The 22617-nt window shown below is 36.1% G+C and overlaps 1 protein-coding gene across 1 annotated transcript; it reads right to left on the bottom strand.

Annotated features, from left to right (window-relative positions):
- Positions 1-16580: 16580 nt before the first annotated feature.
- Positions 16581-17003, bottom strand: LOC133806823 (uncharacterized). The gene has a single exon (XM_062244912.1). It carries the CDS (start codon positions 17001-17003, stop codon positions 16581-16583), a length of 423 nt encoding a protein of 140 aa, XP_062100896.1.
- Between the last annotated feature and the right edge of the window lie 5614 nt (positions 17004-22617).

Below are 22617 nucleotides of genomic sequence, written 5' to 3'. Positions count from 1 at the left end.
AAATTAAAGAAAACTATAGAACCATAAAGAATTGAACTTAGGGATAAGAATACCTTGAATGATCTTATGGATTGTTCTAAACCTCAATACCAAAATCACACTATTTTTCACTTCCCAAGTTTTAGAAAAGCTTAGAATGATAAAGCTGTTTATCCCAAACCCAAGTGTATCTCTCTATAGTAACACTTGCACCTTGGAGGCTCTGATCAAGTGCTTGAAGAATGAAGAAAATGGCTGAGTACTAGTCCTATTTATAGATTTCAAGAAGTGAAACTAACCCCTTTTAATTTGAATAAATAAATGATTTTAAAATGAAAAAGATTTGAGTTTTCGTTCAAGTGACGCCCAGAACTTGGTCATAATCGTTCAAAGGTAGGTCTAAATGGTTAAGGGAAATTTTCAAAATTAAAAACCGAGCTTTTCAAAAATGAAGCACCAGGGGCAATATATCGCCTACCCTGGGTGATATATCAGCTCCACTCTAATCCCGAGCCCCATTCGTACGTTCGTTTAAAGTCAACGTGTTTTTTCGTATCTTCCATAGGCAATATATCGGCCCCTATGCTGCGATATATCGACATACATTGATATATCAAACACGTATTTGCACTTTTTCAGCATAATTTGAATTGGATAAATAGCTTTGACTGGGTCATAATATGATCCTAACAGCTGATGGAAGATTATAGAGCTTCTTGATCTTTCTTTTATTAAAAACTATTCACCAAAATACTTAATCCCATAATAAACATGATTATGACAAGTGTCATACTCTTAATGGTTCTATCTAAACCTTAGGTTATATTAATTAATATATCTAGGACCAGCAATCTTAATCAAACCTTATGTTATAATTAATATTCTTAAACTATAGGTTAAACTTATAAAATCCATAACTGTTGCTATGAGTTTCCAACTAAGTCGTGTCTTAAACCGAAATCCACGGTAACTAACATACTACAAACTAATACTAACTGCTACTGCCATCTAGCTAGCTAAGTAAATATTCTGGTACTCTACACCAGTATTGGTGACTCAAGAACATTTAAGAAGAGGAATACAAAACAATGAATAATCTAGCTCCCATATTTCTTCAACAACCCTGTAGTATGTCAATGTGGTTGAAATTGGGTTATTATCTTTTGCACTGGAAAAATGTATGGCATTTGTGACTATTCTTACTCCATAATTTTGAGCTAGTCAAGCAGCATCTCTTGACTTAGTATGAAATCGTTTCCTCTGAAAATGTAAGCTTTGTGTATTATTACTTCAATTCTTGCTCTAAGAGATATGCACTTCAACTCACTTGACACTCAATGATTTTGTTCTCCCAACTTTGATAAAATTGTATTCCTCAGCCACCGCCAAATCGTTTTATTATGCTCATCTATAACTCATTTCTGTTTAGTTTTAACCTTATTTGAAATCATTGATTATAATAACTCCATGTGATCACTAAAACAGAAAAAAAAAATACAAACAAGTTTAAACAACAAAAATAAAATCACTACTCTAATATATATGATTGAAAGGTATTCTCTTTAAAATAAATTACTTACATTATATATGATTGAATCTCGAGATTATTTTTCATCACAACTAATTGTGCTTGATCTAATTCTGCCCTAGATACAGTGATCACTGTTCCATTCCCACGTAGTCCTTTATCAATCTCTTCTGAGTTATTTTGTGGATTACTGATTTTGATTGTCTCAACCCCACACATGTATTCTTAGCAAAATTTCACTGCCTCTTCCGATATATAACATTCAACCATACTAGCTTCAAGATGATAGTAATTACGCATAACCTTTCAACACCTTCATATTACTTTCATATGGATACATCCATCTCGCCCAAACTGGTCCAGACAACTTGGCTTCCCTTACTAGATGAACCATCAAATGTATCATAATGTCAAAGAAGGATGGCGGAAAAAAATTTCAAAGTTGCATATAGTTTCCACTATCTTATCATGCAATGCATCCAAATTTTTTCATTTCTAATTCTTTTTCGCATAAATGATTGAAGAATATGCAAACATTTGTCAAACATTCTCGAACTTTTTTGGTAAGTTTGACCGGATAGCAATCAAAAGTAATTATTGCATTAACATATGACAATATCATGTGATTTAATACCCATTAACTTCAAATCCCCCATGGATACCAAGTTTCGAATGTTGGATTAATATCCATTAGTCACTTTCATCCCTCAAATGATTTACATACGACTTTTTTCTATTCTCTGGACAATGTGAAATAAGAAATAGGTAAATTTGTGTGTTTACCTTTCTCTTAGTCCTTATACCCATTTCAACAAGATCTAAATGACTAGTTAGACCATCCTCAGTTTTACCGAGAATATCAAGTAATATACTTATAATAATTTCACACTCATTTTTTTATATGTGCATGACATCCAAACAATGTCGAACAAGTAAATCTTTAAGGAAGACGAAAAAAAATTGATTTCCGTTGGAAACATCCATTTGCATTCTTATGTTTTTTTTTTTCATTTTTCATACTTGAAATCAAATTTCTCTACTTCTTTAAGAACTTGTTTCCTTGATAGTGGCAAAGGAGAAACACCTTGTTTGTAAAACCATCAAATGCATTTTTTTTTTCCTATAACGATGATCTAGGGGCAAGTATCGTCTATGACCCATATAGCACATTTTGTGCCCATTCGGCAGACGACGAGCGCATGTGTTAGTGCAACATATTGGACATCCCTAGTAACCTTTTGTGCTTAACCCTGATAGATTACCATATGTCAAGAAATCATTAACAGTACACAACAACATAACTTTTAAGTTAAAGACTTCTTTCTTAAAACAATCATATGCCTCAACACCAATTTCATACAAATCTTTCAAATCATCAATTAATGGTACAAAATAAAAATCTATATCATGTCCCGGTTGTTTTGGGCCTGAAATCGTTAACGTGAGCATCAAAAACTTTCTTCTCATCACTAACCACAAAGGAAGATTGTACATAACAAGGAAGACAAGCCACAAACTATACCTACTACTTAGAGATTTATGCGGGTTTACTCCATCGACAGCTAGAAGAAGATGTATTACTTCAGTTTTAAATTCTAGATATAAGTGATTTACTTTTTCCAGGCTTCCGAATCTGTAGGATGTCGGAGTTTACTATCTTTCACTTGCCTAGTCTCATGCCCTACTAAGTTTTCAAACTTTTTTGTACTTCGATATAATTGATTAAGCCACGGAATCAAAGGCAAGTACCACATCACTTTTTGAGGAATAAGTTTCCTAATCTCCTTGCTCTTGTTAGGCTTGTTGCAGGGTAAATCACATTATGGGCAAGTGTCTGTGCTTGCATACTCTTTACGATATAAAACACAATCATTCGGACATGCATGGATCTTCTCATACTTCTACCCTATGCAATTTAAAGTTTTCTTCACTTCATATGTAGACTCGGGAAAGCAATTATCGGACGACAAAATCTCCTTAATAGCAGCTAAAAATTGACTTCAACATTTATCTCTCACTCCATTTTCTGATTTTATGTTGTAAAATTTAACAATCATTGGTAATCATTGTTTTAGACAACCATTGAATAATGGTTTATCTGCATCTCTAACCAATTGATCAAATTTTGAAGGATCATCAACAAACTCGTGTTGTGCTTCATTATGCAATTCCATAGGATGATCGTGGAAATCACTATAATCCAAATCCTCAACTCCTCGCCTCCTGAATGGATATGGATTATTATTTTTCAATGATTCCCCATGCCAATACCATGTACAATAACTTGTATCAAATCCCAACAAAATACATAATTCTTTATCATGGTAATATTTACTTTTTATCCATTATCACAATCTATACATGGACAATGAATTCTTTCCGGATCACTATAATTTGTTTGGAAAAATTATAAAATTTGGTTGCATCTGTCATGGAATTGTTGTGTTTCTCTATTCTCAAGCATCCATGATTTATCCATAATGATAATATCTACCTAATTCCTAAGTGAATATTGAAAATAAAATTAATATTGTAATTGAACAAAAATATGTTCAATTAACAAATTCTAAAATAAAATGGGCAGAGTGTCCTCTATTTCTATAACATATCCAAAATTCATATGTTTTACAATTTCAACATAAACAAACATAATTATTACATATGTTAACCTATAAAACATGTTCAATCAATATATTAATCTTAAAAAATAATTGGGTAGACTTTCCTCTCTTTCTATAGCATATCTCAAATTATTACTACCTATAAATTCAATTCAAACAAGCATAACAATCAACATGCATAATTTCGTCCATAAACCACCACAGCACAAAGAATTCCCAGAACCTACTTCACTAAGACGCACATGTTCTCAACCTTCTGTTATCTCTGCAACACACAATTTTATCTCAGAACCTGCTTCACTACAGATGAATATCTAATATATTCAAACTCATCTAACAATAGTTTGTATAATATCAAAAAGAAAAATAAAATATTAAGTAGCAATTATTACTCACCTTCAAAATTAATCTTCAACAATTTCAACACACTTAAAATTCAAACAAGTATTTACTACAAAAAAAAAAAGTGTAAACAATGATTAGTAAATATGGTAATTGGTATGATTTAGAGTATTCAAAATTACTTATTAACTTAAAATTAAACTCAAATTTTAACTAGTAACTTTCTAATAAATTAGTTAAACCACTAAAATTAAATTTACTAAACCATAATTACAAAATTAGTGATAAATTAATAATAAATTTGGATTCCTAAAATAATTAACAAAAATAAACTCAAAAAAAAATTCATTATGTAAATAATATAAAAAGTTATGTAAAAGATAATATTATAATATAAAAAATTATGTAAAAAACAACATATTGTAAATAATTAACATAATTAATATTGACATTATTAAAAAAACAAATACATTAGGTATTAATATCCCAAAATCTGAAATTTAAAAAAAAAAAAACAAAGTCAAGTTTAAGATATCAATACATGTATTGAAGCATGAAAATGTCTTCTAATCCTCCAAAAACATTAAAAAACGTTTAAAAATTGCAACAAAAAAAAAATCAACCTATAAACATACATTAAAATCTCATTAAACCTACTCAAAATTTCTTCATTTTTGCCCTAATACTTCAAAATAAATCATGTTTAAGAATATATACATGATTTAAAGCATTAATGTGAAAGAACATAAAAAAAAACACATAAAAAGGGTGAAGATGGTGATTACCGTGGTTAGGGACAATGGGTTTTCCGTTCTCACGTGGGACTGGAATGAGGGAAATGAGAAGAGTGAAGGGTTGTGATCGAGTATATGGGGAATTCTCTGCTTCTCAACACATACTATATACACTGCGTTTTTTTTAAATCGCAATAACATAGTATTTTTTTAGGCGTGTATTAAATATGATATTTTAGAGTCATTCAAACCTTTTCTCTGCGTTTTTTATCTAAGGTTGAAAAAAAAAGCGCAGAAAGAGCCTATATTTGTAGTAGTGAATTTTTTTTATTTATTTATTATTAATTAATTAATTAGTAAACTATGAGGGCATTTTGGTCATATTCAAAAAAAAAAGTTTGACCAAAATCTGGCTTATGGTTTTATTTTGTTCCATTTTGCAAATCACAGGGTCTGAATTGTCATTTAATAAAATAGAAGGTTTGATCGGCAACTTTTGCACAACACATGGGCCAAAATGGTATTTTCAAGAAAGTAGCCTTTTGCCGACGCTTTTATTTCTACGCGCATCATGCATTCCAGCGCCGACAAAAGGATGTTTTTTTTTGGCAAACTTCCATGTTTTGCCAATGGAAATATGCGCTGAAAAAAGGGTGCAATGGTGGCGTAATAGGTCTAATGCACTGGAAAATTTTGAAGTCATACACTCGGGAAATGTTTGGAGGGAAATTAACCTTTTGCCGACGCCAATTTGCGTCGGCAAAGGTTTTGGTGGGAAAACTCCCGCCTGGTGAAAACTTTGGAAATTTGGTGCCAAACTTTTGGGGGGAAATACCTTTGTTGTTGCTATTGGGCGTGCAGGCAAAAGTGAACATGAATGGAAAATGCATCGTTTCACTTTAGGTTTCCTGTACCCATCTTTTACTGGCGCATTATTTACTTTTTTCGGCACTCTGGAAAGCGGCAGCAAAAGTGAAATAGATTAAAACTGCTTCCAGAACCTTTCTTCTACCCTTCTCCTCTTTTTTTTCTTTCTTCTTTCTTCTCTGTGTAGTCTGAACCCAGCGAGCACAGGTGGCGTTTTCCCCCTTTCTTTTTTGTTTATTTGTTAATTTGTGCAAATAAAACACATTTTCTTGATTAGATTTAACTATATCGTTGATTTCCTATAATTTTTTGTTTTTTCACATAAATTTTTTTCTCATTTTTTGGGATTTTTATTTCCCACCATTTTATAGGTTTTTGGAGGTTGATGGTACAGTTCCCCCCCACCACCTTGTTGCCACTGGTATCCACCCTGTCCATAAGGTATCACATATTTTTTTTTAATGTTTGTTAAATATCAAAATTTTTAGCTAGTTTTTGTTAAATATGTGATATATTTTAAGATTTGGTTGATATATTAGGTTTCTTGAATTATATATATTAGATTTATAGTACACAGGGAAATGGTTAGAATTGAAAATTATTATTATTATTATTATGTTTAAATTAGATTACATTAGATTTAATTGTATATTAAGATATATAATCATATTTATTAATTACATATTTTGTTTTAAAAAAAATATGAAAATGTTGAAATAGGTAAAATTTTGGGTTGGATTTTGAGTATACATTAATTTTAAATTTGTGAGAAAATATGTTTCTATAAATTATTTTAATTATTGTGTTGAATTGAAATTAGTATGTTATAATGACAATTTGTAATATGAATAGGTAATATGTAATAGGTTAGTGATATGAATAGGGGTAACATGTAATATGTAATATGTTAGGTTTATTATAAAGTTTTAAAAAATTCATTTATTTTAATTATTGTGTTGAATTGAAACTAATATATTATAATGAGAGTCGGTAATATGTAATATGTTAGTAATATGAATAGGTAATATGTAATATGTAATATGTTAGGTTTATAATAATGTTTGAAAAATATAATTTAGTATAATTATTGTGTTGAATTGAAATTAATATGTGTTGACCCGAGATTTGGTCAACGACACTGAGTCAAAATTACGATATCAAATAAGAACTAAACTTAAGAATAACAAACGACGCACAAATTTTTAGTGGTTCGACCCTGCTGATCAGTAATGACTTACGTCCACTTTATATTCGTATTTTTGTAAATTATCATAACCTGCGACCAGATGACTAGAGTCAACCAAGTTTCACAAGCTGAGAGAGAGGATACAAAAACGTGGATAATAGCCTTAGATTCTTAGAATTCTCTGAAAGTAAAGAATTACATCGTAAAAAATAATGAATTCATAGTCCTCTATTTATAGACTTAAGAATGTACATAGATGGGTCATGGGCCTTGCGTAATTTTTGCAACAAGTAAACATAAAATAATATGTAAATAATACACTTTATATTTTAAATAACAGATATCTCACAAATATTAGAATATTAAACTAACTTTGAGCTTTAACTGCATTTAACCGAGCAGCTTTGGTCGCATGTCTTTCATCAACTTCTTTTCCTGCAGCTCCGCATAAATTATTGTCATGTCTGGTCTTGAGTCTACCAGTTCTCTATAAATGTCTCGTCATGTGCCTTATGTGTGTTTCACGCCATCATGCTAAATTTTTAGAAAAAATTTGCCCCCTAAGTTTATTATGATGCGATCAACATTAAATAAACTTACTCGACCAGCATTCACAGACCTGTCACGTCCACCTGCACTTTTACTTCTTCGAAAAGGTAAATAATCATGATTTCGCGATTTCCAAGGAAAGAATTGACGGCTTTACGTTTTCCAATGTTCCAAAACCCTCTTTTCACTAATAACCTTTCAGCTACCCTGAGCAGTATAAATAGGCTTCTTCCTTTCCCATCATTTTTTACCTTAACTTTCTCACTCTCCAAGAACTTCAAAGTTTCAAGCACTCTCCCAAGTGTTCTGAGATGAATTTTCAGGCATTTCCAAGCAGTTTCAACACAATTTCTTGAGCAATCTTCACTTCAAGTAAGTTTTCGTCAAACTCCCTTCTATTTTTTGGTAATTTTCTTGCATTTGTACTAGGAATAATCTTTTCTTCGTAAATGTCATATTGAAGTTCTTGGTATGTTTTTAAAGATAATCGATTATAGGTAAGAATGTGTATGATTGTGGATTTTAATGAGTGTTTTAGGTAATATTTAGGAGTGTAAAGATGTTTAGATAGACTTTATCAGGATATAACTACTGATTTTGGGTACAAAATCGAAGTAAAATTGTGATTTTTAGGCCTCGGACAAAATCTGGGATTTTTCCCACCTGTGACAAAATCGAAAAGTTTTCTTGAAAAACCTTTTTACTTTTACTTTTTGATTTGTTACGTTCACCTGCTCATATCTTAGAGTCTGTTTGTTGCTAAATACTTAATTAATTTCCATGACCAGTAGTTATTTTCTTAATTCTCCCCCTATTGGTCGTAGATTCTCACTTCCCCTTCTTCTTCTCAGATATTCATGCATTATCTCTAGGGAGGTGAGAGGCAAATAGACAAAGATCTTTTAAATTTGATGTTTGTAGACTCCGAACAACCTACTTTGCCTATTCCACAAGATCCAATACATCCAATACCATCAACCAGCCATCCCAATTCAAATCCTTCTATGGCACAAGTAAAGCATGTTGCTTAGAGAAAGGAAAAGATCCACAATCCTCACATTGATCAGCATGCGGCCAATGCCGACTATCAACCAACCCGTAGCAACTGAGCAGCCTCCCAAGCTTCTCCTTTCCCATGCTCTTGTAAGAGAAGTCATAAAAAATGACGTACCTTGGTACATCGCCCCTCCTAGCATTATATCGAGCAGGATGGTGGCCAAGTATCCTAAGAAATATGGCCTCCCAAAGATTACTTTATTCAAGCCAACCCTTGACTAGAGGGAAAACGTGCTTGGTGGCGCTTATAGAGCCTGGTCGAGGTATCACATTGAGGCTGGGGCAACCTTGCCTCTACACGATTTTTCCTGAGGAGTGACAAACTCTTTTGACATTTCTCCATTCCAAATTACACCAAACAGGTATAGAGTGTTATTGGCGCTCTATATTCTTTACCACCACAAGAAATGGCATGTACCCACTCCCTATGAAATTAACTATTTGTTCAATCTTAAATCCAACCCCAACCAAAATAACACGGGGTTTTTCCATTTCTGCCATCATGAGTCTTCCCGTACATTCTTGACCGATATAACCTACAAGTCTAATGTGGGTAAATAATTCCAAGAGTATTTCCTCACAACCAATCTTATAGCGGACAACTTGTCCTTTACTCGGGGAGGTAATTTTTCTTCTTGAATTTGCTCAAAATTCTGGTCGTTTATTTCTCCTTTGTCTTAGTTTACATTGCTCAAAATAGGCCCATGGTTCCGACTAGAGCCTACCCAAGGCATGGTAGAGAGGGTCATTGCCCTGGCCAGCATGACCTATGTAGAAAATAGAGTTAAGGAACTGGTAACCGAAAAAAATTTAAGACTGGTCGGCCTTTTGTAGCCTCACCAATATGTGAAAGAAACAACTACTAGGAGTGCCACACGAGAAGGTAATCATGATGTCTCCCAACCATAGGATGTTTCCCAATCCCCCAGGCGTTGTCCAACGGGTGTCACCATCAGGGAACCAGTCTCTAATCCTCAACTAGAACCTATTCCTCCTTCCCACGGGAAGGGAAAAAAAAAATTACACGATCATCCTCATTGGGTATATGATTCGTCTGAGGATGAAAAATGGTATGGATTTTTCAACTCTTTTAAATACATTTCCCATTCCTGGTAGTATGTTCGACAAGAATGGCAGCTTAATTTTTCCAACAAGTAGCTTTAATCTGTATTAATTTGAAGAGGATAATGTTTGTAACAGTAATACCTTAGATAACGTAGTGACCAATATCTTTAGTTTGGTTATAATACTTAGAATTTTTCCTTGTTGATCATTATAAATTCTTGTGCACACTTTAACTAATTTGTTCACCCCTTTTTCCAGTTATGCAGGTGAATAACACTTTTGACATCTACGCGTCATGAGGCAAAACCACTGGCTCAAAGAAATTGAGCAAGAGAGAGGTCAAAGGCACTAGCAGGGCACCTCTGAGTAAGAAATCTCGATCAACGAAGAATCCTCATCCTACTATGTCCACTACTCTTCCTCCATCCTCTCAACCTGAATCTTCCATCGAGCAGATGGGAGATCTTTCTGTGAATGAGATGTTGTCCAACGCCTTCTGCTCCTCAATAGATAAGTTGCAAAAAGTGGCCAAACATCGACTCAGCAAAGAGGCCTTTGCCTCTCTTCCTTCATTAAGAACCGACCAGGTCATTGGTCGTGATTTCAATGAAATGCGCATCGTAAGTCTTTTCTAACTGTTGTATTTCTGGTTAAACTTTTAAATTTACTAACATCACTTTTATGTTGCTCGCATGCTCTCCTAACAATGAATAACGGGTGGCGTCGTGCTGAAGAAGATGGCTCCAAATTTGCTCAGGAGCAAAAAGCAGTAGAGGACCAGAACAAGTCCCTGAACGAGGAGAAAAGAAAAAACTAAGGAGGACTTGGACAAGGCCATAACTTTATAAGAAAAATACAAGGCTGCGTCCAAGGCCAACCATGATGAGGTGGTCAAGCTTCAGGATGATATAGTTGCTAGTTAGATTGAAGCAAATTAGTTTGAGGAAAAGGTGAAACAACTCGAGAGATTAATACGAGCAACTTGGAGAGGTTTCAAGGTGCAACCTTCACTTTTTTGTAATTCTGGTTAAAATTTTAAATTTACTAACATCACTTTTATGTTGCCCGCATGCTCTCCTAACCATGAATAACCGGTGGTGCCATGCTGAAGAAGATGGTTCCAAATTTGCCCAGGAGCGAAAAGCAGTAGAGGACCTGAACAAGTCCCTCAATGAGGAGATAAGAAAAAGTAAGGAGGACTTGGACAAGGCCATAACTTTAAAAAGGAAAATATAAGGCTGTGTCCAAGGCCAACCATGATGAGGTGGTCAAGCTTCAGGGTGATTTAGTCGCTAGTTAGAAGGAGGCAAATGAGTTTGAGGAAAAGGTGAAATAGCTCATGGAGATTAATGCGAGCGATTTGGAGAGGTTTCAAGGTGCAACCTTCACTTGCTTTTATATGTTCTAGAACAACAATCAAGGTGAAAATTTTGATTGTCTTACCAAACAAATAAGGGAGTCTAAGCTTGCTCATTGCACTGCCCGACTAGAGGAGGAGAAAAATGCTCTTGCATCTCTTGAGATTTCTTTGGCCACAGCGATCGATGGAGAAGAGGAGGCTGGAGCGACAGTCGGCCAGCAGCCCCATAAAAAACCCTCATTCTTAGTGAATTTATTTTTTTTCTTTCTATTTTGTAATTATAACACCAAATCAACTTGTTTGTGGTGTCGAAACAATTTACTGCTCAAAGCAGTGATACTTTTATACTAGTTTCTCATTTACATCCAAGCAGTATTGCTCGCTGTGTAAAGACCTCTTTTTTGATATTATAACTGTTATTATAACATCTGCTCTTATGACCAAACTTAGCATAACACTTTATACTTTTTGTGCAGAATCTAAGAAATTTTGAAAAATGTCTAAGTGTTGTTGCATTTTTTGTTGTTTCATGATTTCCCTTATTTTTCTCGTGTGTTTACATATTATCATATTATTTGCTTCTTAGTATCTTATATGCCCCCCAAGTGATTGAGTAGCTTAAGGTGCTCGGTCACTTGCCATAGACCAATACCTATTCGAACCTTATGGCTCGTGTACTTATAATTAAGGTATGAAAATATAGCAAAACAACACACGTAATGAGAAAACACTTGTAAAAAATACAATAATTGGCAAGAATAACAGGTTTCACACATTGCCTATTATTTCTCATAAAATAGGGACAAATTCGTGTCTATAGAAGTAATCAAACGATCTTACAATAATAAGCGATCAACCAAATTACTTACCAGCCCTTGTTCAAAAACTTGTAAAAATAAAAATTAATTATTGCAAGCCATTCTTTAAGAAGAAATGTTTATTGATAATACTTGCACAGGTGTTCTCCAGTCCAATAACGAGGAACAAGATCTTTGTTTAAGCGAGAAAGTTTATACATTCCTAGTTGTAGTATTCCTTCAATTTGATATGGACCTTCCCAGTTTGGCCCAGGGATTCTAGCAGCTTAGTCTCGAGTATTGAGGAAAACTCTTCTAAGTACCAAGTCTCCTAAAGCAAATTTTCTTTTGCGTATTTTAGAGTTAAAATACGGGCGATTTTTTGTTGGTGAGTTGTTATTCGTATCTGAGCCTTCTCTCTTCGTTCTTCTATCAAATCTAATGATTCTATTAGCAACCGGTGATTAGTATTTTGGTCATATGTTAGTCTTTGATGTGAGGATGGATCTAACTCAACTGGTAGCATGACTTCACAGGAAAATGGTGTATGACCCATTGCTATTCGGTATGTTGTTCTGTACGACCAGAGAACTTCTGGTAATGCTTCTCGCCAAGCTCCCTTTGCATGTTCGAGTCTTTTTTTAGGGTTTCCTTTATCTTCTTATTCACAGCTTTGACTTTTCCATTTATTTGTGGATGGGCGACTGATGAGAAGCATTTAGTTATACCATTTTGTTCATAGAAATTAGAGAATAGGTCGCTAACAAATTGTGTGCCATTATCTGATATTATTTTATTTGGCAGTCCATATCGGCCACTATGTTTTTGACGACAAAATCTAGAACTTTCTTGGTCGTGATTGTTGCGAGCGGCTCAGCTTCTATCCATTTGGTGAAGTAGTCGACAGTTAATACTGTGTATTTTACACCCCCTTTTCTTGTTGGCAAAGATCCGATCAGGTTTATTCCCCAAATTGTAAATGGCCAAGGACTTTGCACCTGCTTCAGGTCATTTGGGGTTGCTCGAGGTATTTTGGATAATCATTCGCACTTGTTGCATCCTCATTCATTGTAGGCCAAAAGTACCCCTGTCGTAGAATCTTTTTTGATAAACTCTGCTCCCCAGTGTGGTCTCTGCAAAACCCTCCACATACTTCTTGTAATAGTTCCTTAGCTTTTTCTTTGGGAATACATCGTAGTAGTGACATAGAATATCCTTGTCGATACAAAATTCCATCCATTAGAATAAATCGGGCGGACTCTCTTTGTACTTTCTTCGATTCATTCCTTTCTGTTTGTAATGTTCCCTGGTCGAGGTATTGGATTAAAGGAGTCATCAAAGTATCAGTTGTATGTATAACCAGGGTGGAATCATCTTCCTGTATGATGGGGGTTGATAGATGTTCAACCGGTACTATTCTTAGCATGTCTGCATCTTTGGAACTTGTTAACTTTTCCAATGTGTCAGCATTGGAATTCTGGTCGCGGGGGATTTGTTGTAATGTATATATTTTTTAATTGCGCTAACAAGTCTTTGATTTTTTTATGTATGTGAAATTTTTTAATCCTCTGATCTGATATTCTCCTAGAATATGATTAACGACCAACTGTGGATCATTGTGTACCTCTAGTGATTTTATGCTTACTTCCTTGGCTAGTCTTAATCCTACGAGTAGTGCTTCATATTCAGCTTCATTATTGGATGCAACAAATCCAAATCTAAGTGCATAGTGAAATCGATGCCCTTCTAGTGTTATAAGGATCAATCCTGCCCCGTAATTGTGCTCGTTGGAAGACCCATAAACAAACAGCTTCCAAGTTGGAATTTGTGCTTGCACTTATGTTCCTGGTGTCTGCTCGCATATTGGGAGATTAGTGAATTAAACTACAAAATCTGCTAATACTTAGCCCTTCATTGTTGTTCATGGTAAGTAAGAAATTTCAAATTGTCCTAACTCCACAACCCATTTTAATAGTCGACCAGCAACTTTTGATTTTACAAGACTTGCCGTAATGGCTGGTCGGTGAATACCATTATGGGGTGAGCTTAAAAATATGGCCGTAGCTTTCGCGATGCCAGTACCAAGGAATAAGCTAATTTCTCAATAGATGGATATCGTGATTCTGCTCCTACTAGCCTTTTACGTATATAATATACTACTTTTTGGATACTACTTTCTTCTTTAACCAAAATATAACTTGCAGCATATTCTATTATCGCTAGATAGATGTATAAAGTTTCTCCCTCGATTGGTTTGGATAGAACAGGAGGTTGAGCCATATTTTTCTTGAGTGACCGAAAGGCCTGCTCGCACTCTTTTTTCCATTCAAACTTTTTGTTTCCCCTGAGTAGATTAAAAAATGGGACACACTTGTCGATAGATTTTGAAATAAATATGCTTAGGGCAACAATTCTTCCTGTTAGACTTTATACGTCTTTAATCTTGATGGCGATTTCATGTTGATCAACGCTTGAATCTTCTCGGGGTTAGCTTCTATTCCTGGTGAGTTCACTACAAACCCCAAAAACTTCCCTGATCTGACTCCAAAAGAACACTTGAGAAGCTTAAGCTTCATTTGATATTTTTTCAAGATGTTGAAGCATTCTCATATGTCCTTGACATGCCCACTAGCCTTTGTCAACTTGACCAACATATCATCGACGTATACTTCCATGTTATTGATGATCTGGTCTTTAAACATGTGATTTACTAGTTGTTGGTAAGTTGCACCAGCGTTTTTCAAACCAAAAGGTTGTACTTTGTAGCAGTATAGCCTGGTATCTGTTCAAAACTTGGTGTGTTCTTCGTCAAGCGGGTACATATTTATTTGATTGTAGTAGAAGTATGCATCCATAAATGACATCATTTCATGTCCTGATGTGGCATCGACTAGTTGGTCAATCCTTGGCAGTGGAAAACAATCTTCCGGGCAAGCTTTATTATGATCTGTAAAATCCAAGAAAGTCCTCCACTTTCAAACTAATATGGGATTGGAGACCCACGATGGATAAAATGCTACCCTAATGAATCCATTTTCCTTAAGCTTCTCGACTTCCTCTCTTATCGCTTTGGACTTGTCTTTGTCGAGTAATCTTCTTGTTTCTAAGATTTTACCGACTTTCACAACTTTGGTCAGTTATTCTGCTACTAATTGAATCTCCTCAAGATTCTCCATAGGTCCAACATCCTCCTCAAAATCCCCAAAGCAAGGATCTATAGCTTCTTCCTCACTTTGGGAAACACCCTATTTGCTGACTTGTTCACCAGATTGGGCATTTGGTCCGCTGACTCCTTGCAACCTTTTTTCTAATGTTGTTAGTGCTGCTCGAGGCAATGAGCCCACTCCCCTCCCTATACTTTTTTTGCCTTCGTGATGGATGAGTTATAACATTCCTTGCCTCCCTTTGATTTCCAAGCAAGCACTCAATTCTTGCATTGGTTGGGAATCTCATGGCTAGATGCCACATCAAGGTCATGGCTCGTAGCTCTACCAAAATGGGTCTTTCGATCACAACATTATATGCGAAAGGAAAATCAACAACTATCAAAGCAGTAAGTAATGTCCTGTTCGCAGGGGCAGCTCCTGCTGTGACTGAGAGTCTATCGACCCTTTTGGAGTGAGCCCTTCACCAAAGAAACCATAGATGGTTTGGTTGCATGGTTCCAAATCTTGTATTGATAATTTCATTCTCTCCAATGACGATTTGTAAAGTATATTTACAAAGCTTCCTGTGTCCACCAACACTCTCTTCACAATAATGTTTGCGATTTGGACATCTACGACTAGGGGATATGTCTGGGGGAACCTAACGTGTTGCGCGTCAAGCTCAGAGAAGGCTATACAATCTTCCCCTACTCGAGATTTTTTGGAGTTCCCTCCTTGACGGTTAACATTTCAATATCTTGCTCGTGACATAGGGTCTTGGCATACTTTTCTCTTGCTTACCACTGTCACCAGCTAAGTGCGATCCACCACAAACAGTGAGTAGAGTGCCCACGACCGGGGCCTGCTGTAGAGGAGGCGAGCGTTGGCATGTATGTGCCTGCTCATTTCCTCCATTAGCCTTGTTGGGGATTAGCCCCAACTCATACATATCCCCTCAGATGTCCTTGTCATATCAGAAACTCAATCTCATCCTTCAGCTGGTTGCATTCATATGTATCATGGCCATAATCATTATGGAAGCGACAAAACTTTGTTGTATCTATTTTTGAAATGTCTTTCCTGATGGGAGCTGGTCACTTAAAAGAAACAATGGTGTGGTTGGCCTTGTACACTTCTTCTCGGCCGTCGACCAGGATCGAATAATTAGTGAACCTTGGTTCATATCTATTTTGTTTAGGGCTTTTAGTGTCAGACGTAGACGGTTCAGTGCTTGCTCGTTTTCTGCCATTTATGTTGTTGTTCTCACCACCATTATTGGACTTACTAGGGCCACCAAAATCTTTGGTTGGCACTTCTTTTTTGTTCTGATCAACATTTGGGGCTTCTCCTTCATTGGGCGATAGCCTCCTCCAACTTAATGTATTTATATGCTCGTTCCAAAAACTCTTGGGTGTTCTTAACTCCATTTTTTCGCAAACTATTCCATAATGGGGATTGGCGCTGTACTCCAGCTGCAATGGCCATCATCATTCCTTCATCTCCCACCGTTTTGGCACGAGTAGCCACTCTCATGAACCTCTGAATATACTCTTTGAGAGGCTCTCCTTCCTTTTGCCTTATATCTACTAGGAGATTTGCTTCGGTTGGATGTATGCGACTAGCATAAAATTGTTCGTAAAACTCCTTGACGAACATTTCCCATGAAGTTATGTTGGCAGGTGGAAATTTAAAATACCACTCCGGAGCAGCATCAGACGAAGTGGCCTGGAAAATCCTGCACCAAGCATCTTTGGAGACATTCAGAATATCCATTTGTATCTCAAACTTATTCACGTGAGATATTGGGTCTTCTTTTCTAGTATAGTTGGGTAGCATATGCATTTTGAATTTACTAGGGATTTCGGCCCTGACAATACTATTAATGAAAGGAGTGCCTTTCCTCCGATCATAGTCTATGTGGGAAGTTTTATTGCCGACTAGCTGTTGAACTGCGTGATTCAAAGTATCTATTTGGGCCTGTACAACAGCTGGTATTACAGGGGCAGGAGTAGCCGCAATAGGGATATGCTCGCCATATTTTTATCTTTGGTTGGTTAGTATAACCCTCTGATCTTCACTTCATCTTTGCTATGATGCTCCCAGCCAATCAAAGACATTAGGCTGCCTTGGCCGCCCCCTACGTTTTGACTTGTTGGTCGATGATTCATTGGTTAAGGAGGTGGAGGGTCCTGCTGCTCAAACCATTGCTCATCAGGTCGACCAGCATTTCATCTTGAATTTCTGTTGTATCAAGAATCCCCTTTGTTGTAATCATGCCCGTCTCTATAGTGCGACCTGTGAGTGCGCAACCTGTTGTATGCACTATCACCTTCTCTTAGTCCAAAATGGTCTTGATAAACCGGAGGAGGCCTATGAAGTTTATGTTTGTTGCTAGGTCCCGAGGTATTATTTTTTCATGGGGGATCTCTAACCGCAAAACCTAAGTCTGGCTACCTCCTGTTTCCAAAGGGAACATTCCCTTGTCCTCTTTCAGGTAAGACATGCTCATCAGTTACAGGACGCCTTGGGCTTCGGGGATGCTGCTCATCCCTATTCTATCGAGGTAATTGTTCGCAGACTCGACTGGACCGAGGAGGCTGACGTTGCTCGATATTTCTACCAAAATTCTGGAGTTTTTTGTTAGGTTGAGCAGCCCAGTGTCGTTCTGGCTGTTGAGGACTTCGCGATGGTTCTGATTGAGGGCTATGTGCAGGTCAAACTCCTTGTGCTAATTATATAGCTACCTCTAATGCCATAGTTGCATCCCTCTGATGTCGATCCATCTCAGCTTGCCTATCATTGAGCTCTCACCTTTGTCTATCAATTTCCATTTGTTGCATGATCATGGTCTCAGCAACATTCTCCTGGTTAGCCTTCAGTGTGGCCAACTCATCCTGTAACATTCCCAGGCTGCTCATAGGGTTTCAGGGTCCAATTCTTGGCATTCTTCCTCTAGTTCCACTTGAGGCTCTTCTTCAGTAACTCGCAGGAAAGGGGGTGGGTTCTGAGGATTTTCGGACGTCTGACCTGCCTGCTGACTCTGCATTTTCTTAGTAGATTTAGTCTTTTTTTTTCTTCTTGAGTTCGACTCTCAATGAAAGCACCAAAATGTTGACCCGAGATTTAGTCAACGACACTGAGCCAAAATTACGATATAGAATAAGAACTAAACTTAAGAATAACAAACGACAAAAAAATTTATAGTGGTTCGACCCCGCTAATTAGTAATGATTTACATCCACTTTATATTCGTATTTATGTAAATTCTCAAAACCAGCGATTAGATGACTAGAGTAAACCAAGTTTCACAAGCTGAGAGAGAGGATACAAAACATGGATAATAGCCTTAGATTCTTAGAATTCTCTTAAAGTAAAGAATTACAACATAAAAAATAATGAATTCTTAGCCCTCTATTTATAGACTCAAGAATGTACATAGATGGGTCATGGGCCTTGTGTAATTTGTGCAACAAGTAAACATAAAATAATATGTAAATAATACACTCTATATTTTAAATAACAGATATATAACAAACATCTATATATTAAACTAACTTTGGGCGTTAACTGCATTTAAAGCTCTGGTCGCATGTCTTTCATCAACTTCTTTTCATGTTGTTCCGCATAAAGTCTGAATTTACCTCATAACATGTTTTCTTCTCCAGTCTGGTCGTGAGTCTACCAATCCTCTATAAATGTCTCGTCATGTGTCCTTCACATGCCTTATGTTTGTGTAACGTCATCATGCTAAATTTTTAGGAAGCCTTATGTTATAATGAGAATTGGTAATATGTAATATGTTAGGTTTATGATAAAGTTTTAAAAAAATCATTTATTTTTTGTTTATGAATGTCTCAATCTTATTTGAATTTTGAAATAAGAATATGAATATTATTCTTTATTTAATAATATTATTCAACTGTTAGAAGAGTTTGAATATCTTAAATATTCATCCGTAGTGACGTAGGTTCTGAGATTAAATATTGTGTGTTGCGGTAATAACTTGTTTGTTTTAGTGAAGTAGGTTCTGGGCTTGTTTGTCTGCTGGGGAGATATAAGGATACATTTTACTATTATTTGCTTGTTGTTTGTTGAATTGATAGGTACTTATACATTTGAGAAATGTTATAGAAACAGAGGAAACTCTATCCATTTTTTTTATTTTTATTTTGACACTGATAGTGATGTAGTGACAAGGTGGATTAGGATACATGCGCGCTTGTCTAGTTTTTTATTTTTGAATAATTGTTTTATAGAAAACCATGTCAAATGATCGAAGTTGGATGACTGCAAACAAACGGTCCATAGAATTTAGGAGAGATGTGGATGAATTTGTTGTAGTCGCTAAAACTCACCATAATTCTTCTGGAGTTACTCGATGCCCTTGTAAGAAGTGTCTCAATGCTAAATTACACACTCCACAAACAATTAAGGTCCATCTATTTGTAAATAGCATCCAACCATCGTACACGGTTTGGTTTTATCATGAGGAGTCTTTTTCTAAACAGGTCGAGGAGGTTGTAGAGAATGGCGAAGAAGAGATGGCAGATGTGTTGGCAAATCTATTAAGAGAAGATCCAAGTTTTGATGAATCAACCAACACTCCTTCTACATATTTTAATGACCACCCCACCCCCACCCCCCGCCACCCCATAGATGATTGTACCCAGAATTAGAAGTATGATGATCTGTTTAAGGAGATGGCCATCGAATTTTACCCAGGTTTCTCAAAATCGGCCCTCAACGCGTTGGTAATGCATTGCAAAGTTGAGTAATCATTATTTCGATCAATTTCTCAGTATATTGATTGAGTTATTTTATGTGGGAACAAAATTACCAAAGTCTCACTATAAGTCGAAGATGAAGTTGCGTAATCTTGGTGTTATACCCATTTTTTGGGCATTTATGACATTTAAAAAAAATAGTAATTATAAAGGGATGATGAACAGCACACTCTGCCTTATGCTCTCATGAAGAGCAAGGTACTTTCTGTTCTCACAAAGTGCAAAGTAGTTCTTATTCTCACAAAGTACAAAGAAAACTTCCAAGCGCTAAGAGAAGGGTTGGGTCACGTAGCCGCATTCTTCAATCTCTGTTTGCACAAGGCAAACCATTACACGCTAACAGGAGGATCCTATTCATTCAACACACAACATATGCACTAACATAATTTGCAGAGGAGTACAGAGTTGCCATTTATCAAAATATAATTGTATTTATGTTGTAATGTATTATTTGCGGGTCAAGCCCAATAACATAGGCCCATGATCTAATTGTAACCCTAAACTCCTCACTGTAAATAAGAGGAGATGAGATAGAAAGAAGAGGAGGCAATTCATAATGTCGAATCTCCATTCTTGTATAAATAGTCATGATGTAATGTAAAGTGAAGGAGGACTATAGAACAACCGGTGACGCAAGTTCACCAGAAACTATGGTTCATCAAGCTTAAATATTAATAAAAGTGACTAAGTGGACGTAGGTCTTCATTTTGGGGCCGAACCACTATAAAATATGGTATATTTATTTTATCGTGTCTTTATTCTTGAATTCGTGCTCTTACGTTCTCAAGTTGACGAAAAAATGGTGTCAATAGTTTGGTGCTTTCGTTGAGAGAGCAGATTCAAGATAAAGAGGTTCAATCTAACGAAGTCTATGAATAAAGACTTTGATGAAATCATCTCCAAAAGACTCTCAATGTCGTCAAGGGCCAGATTAGTTACCTGCTCGTTTTTATCTAGGCCATCTGCGGAGAAATTGTAAGTTGTATACAGTCACCACATTCGTCGAAACAAGTCACAGATCTATGTGATAAATAATTTCACATAATTGTGTCCGAATTGGGGTATAATGCTGAAATTAAAAACCCAGCGATTTTGAGTTACAAGGTGGAGCAATCACGGCGGTTCAAGGAAAGATCCACTTATGGTTGTAGTGATAAAGCCATTGCTTGTAACCCTATTTGAATTTATGCTTTAATGGAATTGATGGATATCACAACAAAGCTTGTAAACCTAGAAAAGATCTCCTGTTCGTTCACTTGTATACAACGCGTGAGAATAGAAAGTGCAACCTAATTACCTGAGTATGCAATTTGTTCGCCTATGAGTATAAACTATAAAACCTCGAAAAATAGTTGTGCGCTCATGCACACACTCCAATGGGTAGGCAACCTCAGCTATCCAAAAAAGGAAACCTATTCTCCCATAATGGCCTATACTAGGTGAACAGAAAGTTAGGAGGGCTCAGAAACCTTGTAAAGCTAGTGTGTGGAATTTTACTTGCTTCCATGTCTATATTAGGAGCAAGAGCAACCAAGGAAGGACTGAAATAACTTGCCAAAGGCATGTAAAGAACCTGTTCGTTTCTATGTTTCCACATGGAAAGATAACTTGTTCACCCATTGTAGCCTATACTAGGCGAATAAGAATGTATAGATATGTTTAAAATTCTTCCAAGCTGTCAAGGAAGCCCTGATCTCACGCCTAAGAGAATCCTGTTCTCGCACCTAAGAGAATTTTGTTCTCGCGCCTAAGAGAATCATGTTCTCGCTCCTAAGAGATCTCTTTTATTGCGCCTAAGAGAATCTTGTTCTCGCGCCTAAGAGAATCCTGTTCTCTCACCTAAGAGAGCCATGTTCTCACGCCTATAAGAATCCTGGTCTCGCGCCAAAGAGATTCTTGTTCTCACGCCTAAGAGAATCATGTTCACCCTATATCACAGGCAATTCCAAGATGAGGTATACAAGCTATCAAAGACATCAACTCACAAAATTCATGACACCTAAGATCAAATTCGAGCTCTCATGGAAAAGAGGGTCTATTTGTTCGTTTATAAGCCTTTAAAACTATTAGGGGTGAATGGAGCTTAAAAAAAAATGGATCTTATTGAAATAACAGCTCAAAATCATTAGTGAAAATCCTGAGGTCAGAGTTAATCGAGCCATAGACGGAATTTATCTTTGAGCTGACCTATATGTACCCTTCGAGCCAACTCATATAAGTCGTGCGAGCTAATCACCCCTTCGGACAGGTTATTTGTGTGAAATCCGGTACGAGCCTGTAACGCCCTGGATAGCCAAGACTGTTACACTGTGTATTTGAAATAGTGCAAGACTTGCTAATCAAGTCAATTAAATAAAACGTGAATCTAAAAACATAAACAGGTTAGGTTTTAAAGATTCTGGTTATAAACGAACAATTTTCACTAAAATTAAAGTTTGATACATGGGATCCCAAACCAAGGTTTAAATGACATATTTACAGGTTTTCGAAATGTTATAAACAATCAAAGCCACTCTAATGGCAAAATACATAGTTTAGGTCTCTGTCCTTGTACAAACCCTCGACCGTGGCGGCCGAGCAGCTGACAATGTACACTTTTCCCC

Source organism: Humulus lupulus, chromosome X (genome assembly GCF_963169125.1).
Source record: "Humulus lupulus chromosome X, drHumLupu1.1, whole genome shotgun sequence".
Lineage (NCBI taxonomy): Eukaryota > Viridiplantae > Streptophyta > Magnoliopsida > Rosales > Cannabaceae > Humulus > Humulus lupulus.
This window is presented reverse-complemented; position numbering and strand designations above follow the sequence as displayed.